At 36.7% G+C, this 16,648-nt stretch overlaps 1 protein-coding gene across 1 annotated transcript in view; it reads right to left on the bottom strand.

Annotated features, from left to right (window-relative positions):
- Window positions 1-9,501: 9,501 nt before the first annotated feature.
- LOC104276662 (usherin-like) overlaps window positions 9,502-16,648 on the bottom strand; it is a gene marked incomplete at its 5' end in the record, with an annotated part of 39,453 nt that continues 32,306 nt past the window's right edge. Inside the window, one exon of the mRNA XM_009873069.1 lies at window positions 9,502-9,746. Coding sequence (XP_009871371.1) covers window positions 9,502-9,746 — 245 coding nt within the window. The remainder of the gene's footprint in view (window positions 9,747-16,648) is intronic.

Genomic DNA, 16,648 nt, shown 5'->3' on the forward strand with positions numbered 1-16,648 from the left:
ACGATACCACTGGCCCTCTTGGCCACGAGGACACACTGCTAGCTTGTGGTCATTCTGCTGTCCACCAGAACACCCAGGTTCCTTTCCCCTATGTTGTTCTCCAACAGGTCAGTCTCCAACCTGTACTGGTACATGGGGTTGTTCTCTCCCAGATGCAAGACTCTACACTTGTCCTTGTATTTCATAAAATTTCTCCCTGTTCAACATTATCCTTGCTGCACACAGAAGAGGCATGGAGTACAGAATTCTCCCCGAACTCTCTCCTTCCTTTTCTTGCGCTTGGAAGCACAGAATATAATCCCACCTTTGGCTTCATCGATTAGCTGAATACACATATAAGAACTCCATTTGTAACAAACAAAGGCAGGACTATATAATAAAACGAGATTTATTTTTTTTTCCACAGTCACTCATTAAATGCAATGAGTATTCTTTGTGCTTACTCCTATACAAAGTTCCTGTGTTAAATCCTATCAGCATTTTGTTTGGAAACAAGCAAGAAAAAGTAATACAAACTATAGGTATGCTTTACAGGTGGAAATTACTCACCTACAAAATAGCTTGGTACATAAGTGGTTAAAGTCTCAGGTCTTTTTATTAAAAATACAAACTGGTTAAAGATTAACTCCTTTTGCTGCCATTGACTAAAGTGTAACTGATAAAAAACGTCTGCTAACTCTTAGGTTTGTAACCTACAGAGTGACTGATCACTACATTTCAAAATAGTAATACACGTTTGCACAAAATTATTGGAAGCACAACTAGAGTTGTCATAAAAGGGAAAGAACTGCTGGTTTATAGAGTGCGGGCCATGTGGTATATTTGTGATAAACAGATGACCCAATTCTGTAACTGGTTTTGCACAAGCAAACAGCTGAAACTAGCTATGATCTAGTCTGAGAAAGGGCTTTTCCACTGGCGGCTTGATCCAACAATAGGAAAGCTACTGCTTTTAAAACTTCCATAGTTTGGACTACTACATGCCCTGAAAGTTCCCATTCACGAGCAATAAAATTGTTTTAACCATGCAGTGCAGATTGTCACACAACACTGGCAAAAATGCACTTTGGCACTATAGCGAAGAAAAGGAAAAAAAAAAATTAAAAAAATTTTAAAAATGCAATTGCATGCCACAGCTTGTGCTGCATAGTTGATCTGTTAAAATGCAAAGGGCAAATATGAGAAATAATACAGAAGGGGAGAATCTTTACTTCTTCTTTTTCCCTTTCCTGGAGTGATTATGATAAATCTTTTCTACAATGAAAAAAATGGAAAAAGCAGATACTTGATACTGACAGAAAGTATGTCAGTGCCTAACAAAACCAGCTCATCTTACTGAAAATATTAGCCCTGTAACACTGGCAAGGTCAACACCAGCTTGGCTTATCTGCTGCCTAAGTCCCTGTTGTGCATGCTCAAAAATGTTTTAAGTTGTTTTGTTCATAAAGCAGCATAGCTCACTTTGTTGTGCTGGATGACTCCTTTTTCTTTACACACAGCTCCTCTCTCACTCCCTGTCTTTAGGCTTCTTGGGATTCAGAAGGAAGGAAGAAAGGAATGTGTTTTTCAAGACAAAACTGTGAATTCATTTTAAGTACCAGGACAAAATTCTACCTAAAATGTCTGTACAGTTCTCAGGCAGAAAAAGCAATGATTCCCCTTCTTACTGAAGCCAGCCACTTCACAATGATATAGAAGTTCTTTATCCTTCTTTCACAGAAGATGAAGATGTGGATTCAAATCGCTCTTTTGTGAAGACAAGAGGAGAAAATGTAAGAAGTGGGCATATAAATTAGAAGAATTTCAAAGGAGAAGTCCTGTGGCAACAACCTAAATAGAAAGGACACAATAAAATAAGAGCTCTCCAAAAGGTCTTTAGTGTATGTTTTATACTAAAAGTTTGAAAAATGAGTGACACTATCAAAAGTTCCCTGAGTGTGTTCTCCAAGTCAGCTAAACAAACGCATTCTCTTCTTTTCTCTCTCAGTATTAGAAAGCTTGGTGTAAGAATTTCTTTTGTAATCGTTGTTTTTTTCCCTCAGAAAACCTTGTTTACCTTCTTAAGTTCAATATAATGAAATAAAAAAGGATGATTCTTAAAAGGCTAAGTAAGGAAAAAATGCCAGCAGAGACATGAAGAATACATAAAGCCACACTAAGAAAAAGGTCAGATTTCTCTCCTTCTGTCCCAGTTCTCTTACTCTTTTTAGAGTAAGGCTGAAGCAAACAAATTTAATGGAATTGACTGTAAAGTTATGTCTATAGGGAAAATACAGACTGGTCAGCCTAACCTTTGTCCCCAGGGATACTATGCAGGAGGCCATATTCAGCTACACGAAGGACAAGAAAATTATTTGGAATAGTCAACATGGATTTACTATGGGCAAATTGTTCCTGACCAACCCGATTGCCTTCTGTGATGAAAGGACTGGCTCAGCAGCCAAAGGGGAAAGCAACTGGTGTTGTCTACCTTGGGTTTAGCAAGGGCTTCAATGCAGTTTCCTATAGGATCCTTGTCATCAGGCTGGAGAGATAGATGGATATAAAAGTGTGTAAAAACCTGGCTGAACAGCAGGACTCAAAGCTTTGTGATGAGTGGCACAAAGCCCAGTGGGCAGCAGTTACAAGGGACTGGTACTGGGACTTATTCTGCTGAACAGTTGTATTCATTAAAATTAATTCCAGGTGATGGGACAGAGTGTACTATCAAAAAGTTTGCAGACAATAAAAAAAAAGTGAGAGCTGCTGTGGATACACTGCAACTCAGACAAATCTTGGCAGGTGGAGAAATGAGGAGAAAAAAAAAAGAAGCAAACTTGTCCAACTCATGCAAAACCTTTCCTCTTTATAAAAAAAAAAAAAAAACCAACAAAAAAACCCCTTTCAATCAGAACTCTACACAAAATTCCCAACATCAATTCCCTCCCACCACTCCCTCACACCCTCCCACCAAAACCCCAGCTTTTTACTTCTGAAAGTTATTTGGTGAACACCTTTCTTAGTTTCATTGGGTTAATCTGAGTTTATAAAGGATATGTGTTTGGAAAACATTCTTGGAGGTCACAGAATCAATCCACTTACTCCAAGGTAGAATCAAATTTACCTAGGTTATTCCTGACAAATGCTCATCCAACTGTACTTTAAAATCTGCAGTGTCAGAGTTTTCTTTTTTTTTTCCTCACAACCACATATTTCTTTGCTCAACTAGCCTGAATCTTTTAAAAAAAGTCTTGTGAGAAGACAATCCACCTTTTCATATTTTAAGCTTATTATGAGTGCCTTGCTGTTTTACTCACATTAGACATGGAGAAAAGTTCATTTTCTTCTTTTAAACTACACATTTTTATATTAATTTAATACCACTTTCATGTCTCCTTTTAGTTTTCATTTTTCTAAACTACATCATTTTCTTCAGGCTTTCCTCTACATTGTTTTTAGACCTCCAATTGCATTCAATTTCTTGGTATTCAGTCGTAATGCATTCCATAAATTTCAGCTGGGATGCTGGAAAAGGCCTGGCTCCATAAGCTAAAGAAAATATTTGTGCCTTCAACTAACTATGAAATGTTTGCTTAAGATTATATGGAGTAGAATTTGTTTTACATTACTGCAGAGAGAGTTCACTGTGATGAAGAGCTACGGAGAGATCCAACATTGAATGACCACAGCCATTCTCAGTACTTCTGCTCAGAACAAATGTAAACGATGCTTGTGCAGTGTTCCATGGCAAACTCATTAAGAAACATCATTACTGGAAAGACTGTCTACTCTGAGAAATGTGTGTGTATCTAAGTCAGAATTTGGCAGTAAAAAACACTAGCACAGATATATATATATATGTTTTAAATACACTTTTTAAAGACCATGACACTAAAAATGTCATTGTAAAAAAGCTCTACTTGTAATACTGAATATATGAACATCTTACCTCATACAGTTATTTCTTAATTATTACAGAGCTGAATTTGCATTGTGTAGAGATTGGCAAATAGTACATACTCCAGGCAAGACTCACTTCTTCCTAATTGTATTATTCTATTTCAGAAAACTTGGATTCAAAGGAAGGCAAATACAGGAGTTTCTTCAGAGTGAACTGCATTTTGATCAATATTACATGAAAAACTTTCTTTTTAAACAAGTGGCATCCAAGGGGAATCACATTAAAATAGTTATAGCTAATTCAACTCTTTTTAAAATATCACAAAGTATCTTTCATCTACCTGGAAAAAATTATTTGTTTTATCACTAAGTAAAGGCCTTCCTTCTCCCACAGACAAGTTATAACTCCTCACATCAAGTTCAAATTGTACTTTACGTAATGCATAAATACTGCTTGGAGGATTTGTTTTGCTCCATTTCATAGAAAGAACAGATGTACTATTTACAAAACCTACTACAATGCCACAGAATCGTCAATCACAGAATCACAGAATGTTAAGGGCTGGAAGGGACCTCAAGAGATCATCTAGTCCAGCCCCCCTGCCAGAGCAGGATCACCTACAGTAGGTCACGCAGGAACGCATCCAGGCAGGTTTTGAATGTCTCCAGAGAAGGAGACTCCACAACTTCCTGGGCAGCCTGTGCCAGTGCTCTGTCACCCTCATAGTGAAAAAGGTTTTCTAATATTTTTGTGGAAACTCCTGTATTCCAGCTTGTACCCATTGCCCCTTGTCCTGTCATTGGATGTCACTGAGAAGAGCCTGGCTTCGTCCTCCTGACACTCCCCCTTGACATATTTATAAACATTTATGAGGTCACTCCTCAGCCTCCTCTTCTCCAAGCTAAAGAGACCCAGCTCCTTCAGCCTTTCCTCATAAGGGAGATGTTCCACTCCCTTCATAATCTTTGTGGCTCAATTTATTTATGCTCAATGTTATATTTGAAAAGTAGTCTTATTTTAGGAGGTCAAGACAAATGCAACCTTCCATGCAATTATCTTACTACTCTGCCATTTCCTTCTTCTGCAGCAACTGAGTAGCTCTTTGCACAGAGAGCAGTTCTTACGTGCCCCTACAGATACAAGAGGTTTCTCTTCATGGAGCCCAACTATACTTCCATGCCAAGGATTCAAGGTGCTTTCTTGTTCATTCGTATGTCCAACTGATCACAGCTTCTATCCTTTCTAAATATAACAGGCCCTAACACATCAGCTCTGCCACAGACTTGGTCTGGCAAAGGATCAATAAGAGAAAAGACTCAAAAAGTGGCTGTACTTTAGATGGCTAAATTGCAGTCCTGAAACTCTTAGCTCAGATGTCATTGTATCTCAGAGACATTCCAGGTTCAATTTTAAACCAGTTGCTCTTTGGGCCCAGAAGTTCCTTCTTGAAAGAACTCAGTAGTCTGGCATCTATTTGCTCAACAAAACCTGAAAACTAAACTTACCTTAGGAACTTAATCTAGTATACTTTCTCTAGAAAAGAAACCCCACACAAACTATTGCACAGCTCTTCCACAGAATTTTCTACAAAGTTTAAACGGTGGCACTGTTTCTATCTAAAGGCTTAGTATCCACCAATATACTCGACACGGAGTATATTCAAAGAAAAATGTGGTCCCCTAATCCTAGTAAAAAAAAAATGCTACAGATGCCTAACCCTCATGAGACAGTCTAAGTTATGAATTCTAAACAGCAGGTAGGGTCTCACAGTAGAGCCACATTTGATCCTAAGCAGGCCTCATTTACACAGGTCAAAACTGATAAATCAGTTTTTATTTATGCTATTCTGGCACCTCAAGTCCTAATCCTCCACCAAGGTGCAAAAAGGAATTGAGGAAAAACTCTTTTTATAAATATATCTGTTGGCTTTCTGATATTCACAAACACTTCAGCAATTCAGCATGCTATTCTCCATGGATTTTATTCAACGCTCTCAAAAGATTTTACTTGTAAGCCTTGGTATATAGTAAAAAGTACATTAAGACCTCGACTTGCCCTCAGCGCTATTCTCACCCAGGGTAGCATGCTCATTATCTTCATCCTTAGGCTTTTTTTGGACCTAGCCACTAGACTCAGTCATTAAAGAGCTAATACAAGTACAATTTGAATATAAAAGCTATTCAGACACTTGGCTATTTACAGTTCTTTGAACTCCAAGATTGCCTGCCTACACTCTGTGCAAAATTAGTACTTCTCCTGAGTAGTAGAAAACCAGAAAGACAAACACAACAGTGTTACTGCAGCATTCAGACTCCAGACCAACAACCTCATCGCACAAGCTGTACTGGTAAAGCAAATCACACCAAAAAAACAACCAGAAAACCACAAAACTAATTTATGAAACTTTCTAGCCATTTTTAGACCGCCTATTAAGTATAAACTCCTGCATTAACTGAACTTCAGCTCCCCATCTGTTAAATCAGCGTGATGGCACTTTGCTGTCTCATGGGAAAGATATGAAAATAAACAGCTTAATACACCAATCTTCAGTGATGGGAGATAGATAACTTCCTTAGCTAAAACAAGAACACAGAATCACAGAATGCTAGGAATTGGAAAGGACCTCGAAAGATCATCTAGTCCAACCCCGTCAAATCAAGATCCCCTAGAGTAGGTCACACGGGAACATGTACAGGCAGGTTTTGAATGTCTCCAGAGAAGGAGACTCTGAAAACATGAACGGTTCCTTTGACTGGTGGTATTTTGACAGATATAATAAATGCTGTTGTATCTAAGAACTTCAAGGGATACAAATAAGTATTAAAAATAAAGTCTGCATCTTTTGGGAAATGGTATTACAGATGCCTAATATATTTCTTCACAGTTTGAAGAGCTGAAAAGTTGCATGTGGACAGCTCTGGCAGCAGTAATCCCTTTCTTTAACTGACTTCCTTTCATCTCATGTGTACTCACAGCACATCGTCCTGTGCAGCTGGAGGCTTTGTTACAGACAGAAGGACGCTGTTTAGTGTAGCCAGTGGTTATTGCCTAACTTACTTTTTTTAAAAAACATGAATTTGGAAAATTTCCCAGATAATACATCTGCCCCTATCGCTTGCACCTTGGAGTGTAAGACCAGCCAGGGAGGTAGTGAGGACAACTGCATTTATTAGCAATGAATAAACTGATCCATCTTTTGCTGGATTAGCAGTGGGAGATCCCAGACGCACTAAGAAGTATCTATCTGCTGACTGACATATACAAGCTGGCACACTTTTGTGTCAGAAATGTACACAGCTGCATGCACACTAAAGCTGTTCCATCTATAAAGCACAATTGCCAACTGCTTGTCTTCAGAGATGGGCAGTAAGAGAGGGTCTCAACAAGAAAACAAATGCAGAGTACAATTAAAGAATATTTTTCATTCTCTTAAGTGTCTCTTTTTTCTAAACTCTCCTCAATATGCTATAATTTTCCATGTACCATGTTTTGGAAGAAATGCTGGTGATCTACTTAAAAAAACCCCAAAAAACACCAAAACCCAAACAGATTTATATTTCTCAAAAACTTTGAATTGCAGAGAACCTGAATGACATGTTTTCAGGTACAAAAACCAGGCTGCTTTAACCTGATTGTCAGCCATTGCCAGCAGGTGTCTGGAGAAATTGCTGGGTGCGTTTTGGGTCCTAGGTCATCTCCCGACACTCAGATTGGTCAAAAAGAATGAATGCAATCCGAGTCAATTAAAAATTATATTTTTCAACAGCATTTTTAGCAATCAGGTGCAAGTATGAAGGGACCTCAGTCATCTCCATAAACCTTATTCAAGGCCTCAGCCTCAGCTTACGGAGCATAACTGAACCCCAGACTGAATCGGCAGCGCTTGGGTAGATAAGCATTGAGCTTGCTTGGCCACAAATAGACAGACACGTTAACAACCCTGGCAGCGCAACACCCTCTTCCCTAACACCTTCAGAGACTTCTGATGAGAAGGAAGAAATCCAGCGATACATAAAATTCTTTATCTGTCTGATTAAATTATTTAACTGTATCACAATGATGGGACTGACTGAAGCTCTGGTGAGAAAAACTGCAGCTCACAATTCCTTTGCTGTTTAGAACATCACAGGTGATAGCAGAAAAATCACATCAATGGTTTATTTTTTTTTTACTAAATATATGGTAAAGGGTGCAAACTCTGATGTCAGGAAAACCATCAAGCAATTTGGATGAGGAAAGGAGCCCGACAGCTGTTCCTACAGATTCCCGCACAGAGACAGGTTTTGCAAGTCAACATGGTGTCAATATTTAACTAACACATTATCACTTGTTATTATTATTTGACTATCAGTCAAGTAAGCACCTAGCAAGAAAAAAAATGGAAGCGATCTTTAGGGTTTTTTTCTTAAAAAAAATCAGGTACACTGAGTGATCATAGAGAGGCAAGAAGCGGATTTTTGTCTTAAAAATTGAATTTGCACACACATACTTGCAAGTACCAAGATATCTGTGCTCACATACCCTTGCCAGAACTACTTGTGGTGACCCAGAAGACAAGGGATGTCAGAGCTGAGTACTTTTCAAATCACCAATGTTCTTTTGCATGTCAACAATGGTGCGTAGTTGTCACAGCCCTTCTTACCTGTCCTAACAGATAAGGCTCAGCACCAGGTTAAGCTTATCACACGGTGCTGTGGCCTTCGCACCATCATCACACCAGCTAATGCTTGCTCTCACTGTTGCCTAGATTCCTCTTGGATTTTCTCATGCTGCTGTCCCTCTCATTACTTAAGATATACAGACACACATATACACCCTTTCATATATCTTTTTTTAAAAAACCACTTCAGTTCTGGTATTTCTTCTTTTAAACACTTAAACTTCATGCACACTAATGCAATATTTCACTTACAGACTTCTTCAACATGTCAAACATGCCACTAGGTTCATTTTCCCAAAAAGTACACTGACGATGTCTTTGCTTTATCCCAGAATTGAAGACATCAACAAATGATGAAAATCATAGAACATAGGATAACTGCTACAATCTGAAAAACTCCCCGTTCCAAAATAAACAACTAATCAAAAAAAAAGAGGAAGTAATACACAAAGGCCCAGAAACAGCAGACTTCTGTCAGATTGGCAGGCTTTTTTCTTTCCTTGACAAAACAAAAAGGACAACACAATTTTTCTGAACATGGAAGAGGGCGCTTTGAGTGCTCACGCAACCTCTGGAATCCTCAGAAAGATACTAAGCAAAACCCTCAAAAAGATACTTGAGAAAACATGCCTTAGTATTCACTGTAATTAATCAAAATGTTTTTATCCCAGAAGAATAAATAAAATCCATCTTATATTTACCAGTAGGAATGTGTCAAATATGCAGCAACATTCACCATCATGTATATCACTATGTCCAAAGGCAAGGAAATACAAATCCCACATGTCCAATAATGTTTTCCATAGGCTTTTTATGTGAGAATCGAAATAACCCATACACCACTAACAATCACATTATGCTCACAAATTAAAACCTACAGATTTTACCAAGAAAATTACATATCAGATAATAACAAACGGTAAAACAAATGCAGAATACAACTCTGAACTTCATAAGTAATTTAAAAACATTTACCTGTAAAGTAAGTATTGGTGGGGAGAGTGGAACTAGCAAATCTGTAATATCCATTTCCTGGGAAACGGATGCCTTTCATTACTTCTGTACTCAATGTAGCTAAAGATGAATCCATCCTTTCCACCTGATAGATGGGAGAAGGCCCATTAAGTTCTTCAGGTTCATTCCAATTTATCTTTATCGTTGTGCTGTTTATTCCTTCAAGACGAGGGGCACTAAGTTTTCTTGGAGCTGGGCAGAAAAAGCAAAATTATCTAGGTAGCGTTGTCCGTAATACTTTGGAAATTATTTATTGCACATAATTTTTGCAAAACATCCTGCTTCACTTTCTGATTGTGTTAAGAATAAACACAGATAGCCACAGAAGCTTAATCAGAAGGAAAAAACAAAAACAAAAACAAAAAAACACAAAAAAAAATATTCTTAAACTTTATAAGAACTTATTTTCAATTTCACAAGAAAAAACTTGGTTTATTTAGACTTTGGATAAATGGCCTTAGTATTACATCCAAAATAATTTTTTCATAATTTGAAACATCATCTTCATAAAAAGTATATTTGTATTCTTTCCTTGATTATCCTCTCATGCTATACTCACTGCAAGCACGTATTTGTATGACTTTCAGCACCAGCTTTGAGTGAAAGACCAAAAGAGAATCTGAGCAGTTAATTAGCTTTTGCTACACTTCAGCAGTATGGTACATGACAACATGAGTCTTTCAGCACTGAACTTATCTTCATCAACAGGAACAGAAGGTCTATCCATCCACAATACTGAAGGCCCATCAGGTTGTTTTCCTCATGGTGCCACGCAAGGCATTAGCATATGTTAGATAATTATTCAGTTCAAGAAAATAATCCTCTAATTTTTCTCCACCAGCACTGGTACACAGTAAGACTCCGTACAAGGTTGTTTCCACAAAAGTATCAGTGTAAGATGATTTTATGTTATAACAATGATCCTCCTACCATTAAAAGCAATACTCTGATACTCTTTTAAACATTCTGATAGCATTGGTCACTCTAGAGTTGAGTTACGAACAAAATTATTATTGTTTTTCTAATACTGTACAGTAAGCCACTGGAGGGCAGCATGACCTGTTTGGATAATGGCATGATGGCCATACAGGTGGGTAAGAATTGGACCATCACTGAAACAATAAAAGACATCATCTGGAGAAGTACAAGATCACTCTACTACCTATAGAATCTAAATCCTTCTTACTGCGTCTTATTATCTTCCACTTCTTTCGCTGATGTAGAAAAGGATTTAAAAACAGAAACTTCATTTGTACCCAGGAAGTGAAATACAATGACAACTTGCAAAAATAACTTGTTTCCACAATGACATAGTAAAGAGCAATAAATGCCTTTCAAGTACAATAAAACCTGAATTAAAATCTGGGCCTCTGAGATCTGACATATTATTTCACAGCACATGGAGTGAGTTCTTTAGAGAAGGAGAGATTGCTTCATTTAGAACAAATGAATAACATCCTTTTAAACATTTGCACATTTCCAAGATCATTAACATATTTTTCATTTTTCCTACTTGCCTGTAGCATGTTGCTATTTTTCTTTCTTTCTTTGCCCCCCCCTCCCCTCCCCGCCTAACTTGATAAATTTTCTTCTTGAAGAAAACAGGGAGTGGGGAAACTGGGAAACTGCCAATGGCACTATATGCTGTAAATTCCTGCTTAGGCATCATTTATGACTTCACAATCTAATTAGTATTTCACACTGTGGTAGAAATTTACAATGTCAAAATTGAAGTAATGCAGTGTGAGGTCATAAGCTTTCCTGCATAAGTAGTGCATAGCACTAATGAATTGTGGTATTAATGCACAAGTTTAAATAGAAAACATGGCTTAACAATCAAAACTTCACCTTCGAGGGAACTAGAGTATGTCAGCATTTTAAATGTTAACAAAAGTGTTTGAGCCCCCCAATTCAGCTTACCGATGGTAAAAGAGAAATGCTAAAATTCATTATTTCCAAGACACATACAGCTAACTAACACTCATAACAATAACTATATCTTCCTTTAAAGTCTAGTATTAATAAACGGCAGTTACTTGGACCATAATTATGGCATCTCTGATACCCAAACCTGAAGCTTTTATGGGGCTTATGCAATTAACTACTTAAATGCATCGTAACACTTGCTTCTCTGACAGGGAAGTATTGATTTTTTAATCATTTTCAAGTCTCCTCTAGCACAAATAAATGTACTACAGTTACAGTTAATGCACTGTGTACACGCATTAAACACTAGCATGACACAATTTATTATTTTGTGATAGATGGAATAGAAGCCTACTCTTTCAGAAAGTAACATCCTTGCTATAATATTAGCTTTTGAAATACAGTCTCGATGATGCTTTAAGAATTCTTGCATGTTAAGACAGTGGAACACTGTATATAATAGGTTACATAAGTTAATCAAAATACTTTAAAAAAAATTTAAAAAACCAACAGAAAAGCAAACTCTGCACAGAGTGAACTGAACTCAACAGACTGGACTGAAAATAAATATATAGCACTAGCCTAGCAGGATACTAAATGCTGAAATTAAAAATATACAAGACAAAAAGATACAGTATATATTTTCCTAAAGGTGTCACTGTGGTACCTGTAGCTACTTGTGAAAGATGAATCGACTATAATTTTACCTATTTGATTCTTTTTTTAGTCACATTCTGTTAAGACACATCTGTCAAAATAATGAGCATACTATATTTTAGTGGATACAAAGTCACATTTTGTGTATTTTAATTATGTAGTTTTACTGTCTTGCTATATAATACATATTTAATATATTATAAAGCTAAAACAGTATTTAAAAGCCCATGATTGCTGCATGCCATTGTGTAGCAGAGGGCACAAAAAAGACCAATAAAGACAGATGGTCCATACAGCTTACGTTGAAGTCATATATCTAAATATAGCTGTTGCTACACAGGTCGTTACAAATAAGCCTTTCCCATGTGTTTATGCACACACATGTACAGAAAAATGAAGTTGGTAAGTAAAGAGCAGTTAATTTTGTTTTGTTTGAAATAATATCATTTTAGTTTTAGGCTCAAAGACAGATGCCAGCATTTCGCTCTGAACAGATGGTAATTCCATCTAATAGTGCATCTCTGTATTAGTAAGGTCTGTTGTGTATACAAACAGTAATAAACACTAGGTAAGGATCAAAATAAATTTTAATTGTTGACATTAAATTCTGGCAGCCACTGTTCTAAGGATACAATACTCCTTTCTCAAGTCTGTCAGGTTTACTAATACAACTGCTAAAGCTTTTCCATACTTTGCCAGATTCTTGTCCCAGGAATAACATATTTACACTGTGGCTAAATTTAACAGGCTTACATATGTTTCAATAAGTACTGCTCAGCATACTGTAGCTAGATATTTGTGAACCTTTCCACAGAAGTCTTCAACTAGCCACTCTGAAAAGTTCAGGAAGAGAAGAGTACCAAAAATGTGTACAGTTTATAATTCCTGTTTAGCTGAATTCCAAATGCATACATACAAATTAAAACAGAAATGTTTGGCAAATCGAAGGACCAAAATAAATTTTATTATTTTTAACTTGGAGCTTATCTTGTAGGTGAAATTACATGCTTCACTACTGGTCATCCATTTCATTTTTGCTATAAGTTATTAGTCCAGAGGGCCCCAAGATTCTCTAGAACTTCTGTGCTTCACAATAAGTATCAGCTATTTCAACAGTAGATGAGCCAAGAAATAATACTTATGTCTTCTGACAATATTTTGATTTTTTAGAAGATTGTTTAGAGTCCATTTTGGACCCTTCCCGCAAAAAAAAAAAAATTAAAAATCCCACATAATGGACATCGAAAGAAAATTCAACAGCATGGATATGTTCCAATCTTATTTCTTTAAAAAATAGATGTAACACAAAGTATTTTTTTAAAATCATGAAAAATATATTGCTTCCACCATATGGGACAACCAACGACTCACCAACCGATTTAAGATGCAGCATATTGAGCTGACCATATGTTACAGTGCTGTTGAATGGCTGAGTGATTCATGCCCGTCACATTCTAGTATATCAATTAAAGCTCCTTGAAGTCTGCATGATTTGTGTCTCTGTTATTAAACCCTGCTAATTCATCCCACTTACACATCTGTTATAAATCTCTAGGAGTGCTGCATGATTCATGGCAATCTGTGAGCGTGGTACAGCAAATTCTTCTCCTTGTAATTAACAGTAAATTGTTTTACTGCCATGCAATGAATTTTTCAGTTATATTGCAAATGAACTCCTAAATGCACGGTTCTTTCCTAAGAACTGACTTATATTATTAGGCAATTAAAAAGTATTGCTTTGTACCAAAAGCTTTTAATCAAGAGGTATGCAACTTAAACATAGCTTAAAAACCTTGTGAATTTGACACAGAGGGAAAAGAAGAAACTGAGCTATTTTCCAAAGTATAATATGGGGCTGGTAGGGGAGGAGAAACAAATAACTTGAGTGCCTACGATTTTTTCTGAAACTCAAAGTGCAGTTTAACTACAGCTGAACACTTGGCAAGACAAGTTTGAGCAGATACTATTTATCTCAAAAATTACTTAAGTCATCTGTCATTATGAAATTTCTCAGATTACTTTACACTTTTCTAATTGTAAAACACTGTCTTTATTCTTGAAACAAATAATTGGATAATTAGCCAAGCTGAATCATCAGAGGATTCCAATGCTGCTCAAGTGTTCTTGTCAAAGGTGAGGCAAATTCATTTCAGCTTTGCCTCTGCAGCTTTCTGAAGAGGCTTTGATTTTTTTTCCTGCTACATTCTTGGCAGCAGCCTCAAATTCATGAGTCCATACATCAAGTCAGTAGTTTAACAACAAATGAAATTAAATTCAAAGAAGGGAAACTAATTGAAGGACAGCAACAAAAGTGTTTGGTAATGTGCTTTTTAATATGGCATGCCACATTTGCATGATAATTTTTCCTTTTTAGCATGGAGCAGAAAGTGACTAGCTTAATGAGGGATTATTCAAGACAGGAATGAACAAAATGCATTCATAACTAAGAACAAAGATTGTATTATGAAACGGAAACAGGCAACTGCCGAGAAGTAACTGGATGATTGGTTTATGCATTATGAATAAAAAGGTAGAAAAATATTTATATTAGTATTCACTAATGACTATATATACAAGATTGTTGTAATTAAAATTATAAATTAACATATTAAGAGTGCTTGTTTAATCACTTTGGGTCCTATTCACAATGAAGAGACTTATGTACATGCATGCAAAACAATCTGTGTTTTCAGGCCAGCAGCAAATGGCCTTCCTATTTCTCTTCTGCAACAAAGGAAAATGTACTTTACTTATTACCTGTTTAATGGCTATTTGTGATTTTAAAATTGAGGTATAGCATTTTGTAGAAAAGCAGCCTATGACAGGCATAAACAAATGCTGTATTGCCATGACAAATGGGCTGAGGCGTCTAGAAAAGGACTGTACCGGATCTTACTCATGAATGGAAAAAATGGACAAATTAGATTAAAAGGGTAATCAGAAAGAAAATGACATCAAGGAGTGTAAGACAGCCCAGAAAGCCCATCAGCATCATTAGCCCAGCAAACCTAGAGGCAACTCCAAAGCCACCAATACAACAGCTTGAGAAATCTGCCAAGAAGCCAGATGCAGCTGGTGCTGGAAGAATATCTTTTACAAATTAGCTTCTGAACTCTGTAATTGTCATCAAAAGCAAAGGATCAGGAATACAGTATGCTGTGGTAAGTGACAGTAATCACAAAGCCATACTTTGGTGTGTCTTAAAAATGCCTTCTAAAAGAAGTTTAAAAAAAAAATTAAGAAGGGCAAAGGAAAGACGAACTTAATTACAAGAAATAACCTCAGTCACAGGGTAGTTAATGAAACATAGCTGTATAGATTGTTTAAGGCACCCTTTGACTGTCTGATTTGAGAGGGGTAGCATAAGCAATTTTACTAGTCCATGCACTCACATGGCTAATTCCATACTGTTGAAATGTCAGAAATTACTTGGAATAAAAGAGTGCTATCTTGCCTGACTGAAAAATTTGGAAAGCATCCACAATTTTTCATGGTAGATATTGTACAGATTAATGCAAGTAATTCATAAATTTTCTCCCATTACCTCACATGCTTGCTTTGCTCTTCCATCCCAATACTGCATTCCCACATAACACTGATCTTCATACAGTTTTTACTGTTCTTGGAGCTGGTCACACGTAAGGTGTACCTGTGTAAGTTCTTTTATTTATCGCACTTACTCTTCTTCCTGGTTTCATATGCATTTGTGACAGCTTCCACTCAGCTTTTTTATTAAAAAAACTCGATTCTTAATCTTCCTCACACTCTCTCCTCATATTATTCTGACTAAAATATTTTCTTTTATTACTATTTCCAAATATCTTGGGTGTATATATATTGGTGAGGAGGAGATTTCTTACCAGTCTGATAGACAGAAGGACATATGCCTGATTTCAGTTTTCTTTCACACTCCTGCAAAGCTACTTATGAGACATCCCCAATACGGATGTCTATACTGAACCAGATTAGAAAGGATCTGTTTGTTGCGTTTGCTTCTAGATTATTTTAACCAATTTTAAGTACACTCCAAAAGACTTCTCACTCTCAGTAGACTTCCTGATTCTTCTGCTCCCTTGGATCTTACCCCTAATTTTTGCCCCTGACTGCAGAAGTCTCTTTTCTTTGTTATTTAAATCTTCTCTCAAAACCTCTTACTTTTCTTCCTCAGTACTTTTGTTCCAAATGGATTCATGCCCTTATTCTGCTCTTGTTTTTATCTGCTGTGTTACACTGCATAAGAAAAACCATGTTGCCAGAGAAAAAGGAGGATAGATTTTGAATAGTATCTTTTTTTTTACAGCAATTCTTCAAATTAACATAATGGATATGATAAAAAAATTAAAAATTGCTTGAGACTTGTAGTGGTAAATTTCAGAAGACATTGGCAATTCCAGAAGCAAGCCCCTTGCTAATATGCATCAGTTGGACGTGCCAAAATTGGAGTCATCAAGGTACCCATTGATTTAAATGCTCCATGTGATAAATCAGTATACTCTACACATGGAAAGAGT

Source organism: Apaloderma vittatum, unplaced genomic scaffold, assembly GCF_000703405.1.
Source record: "Apaloderma vittatum isolate BGI_N311 unplaced genomic scaffold, ASM70340v1 scaffold15357, whole genome shotgun sequence".
NCBI lineage: Eukaryota > Metazoa > Chordata > Aves > Trogoniformes > Trogonidae > Apaloderma > Apaloderma vittatum.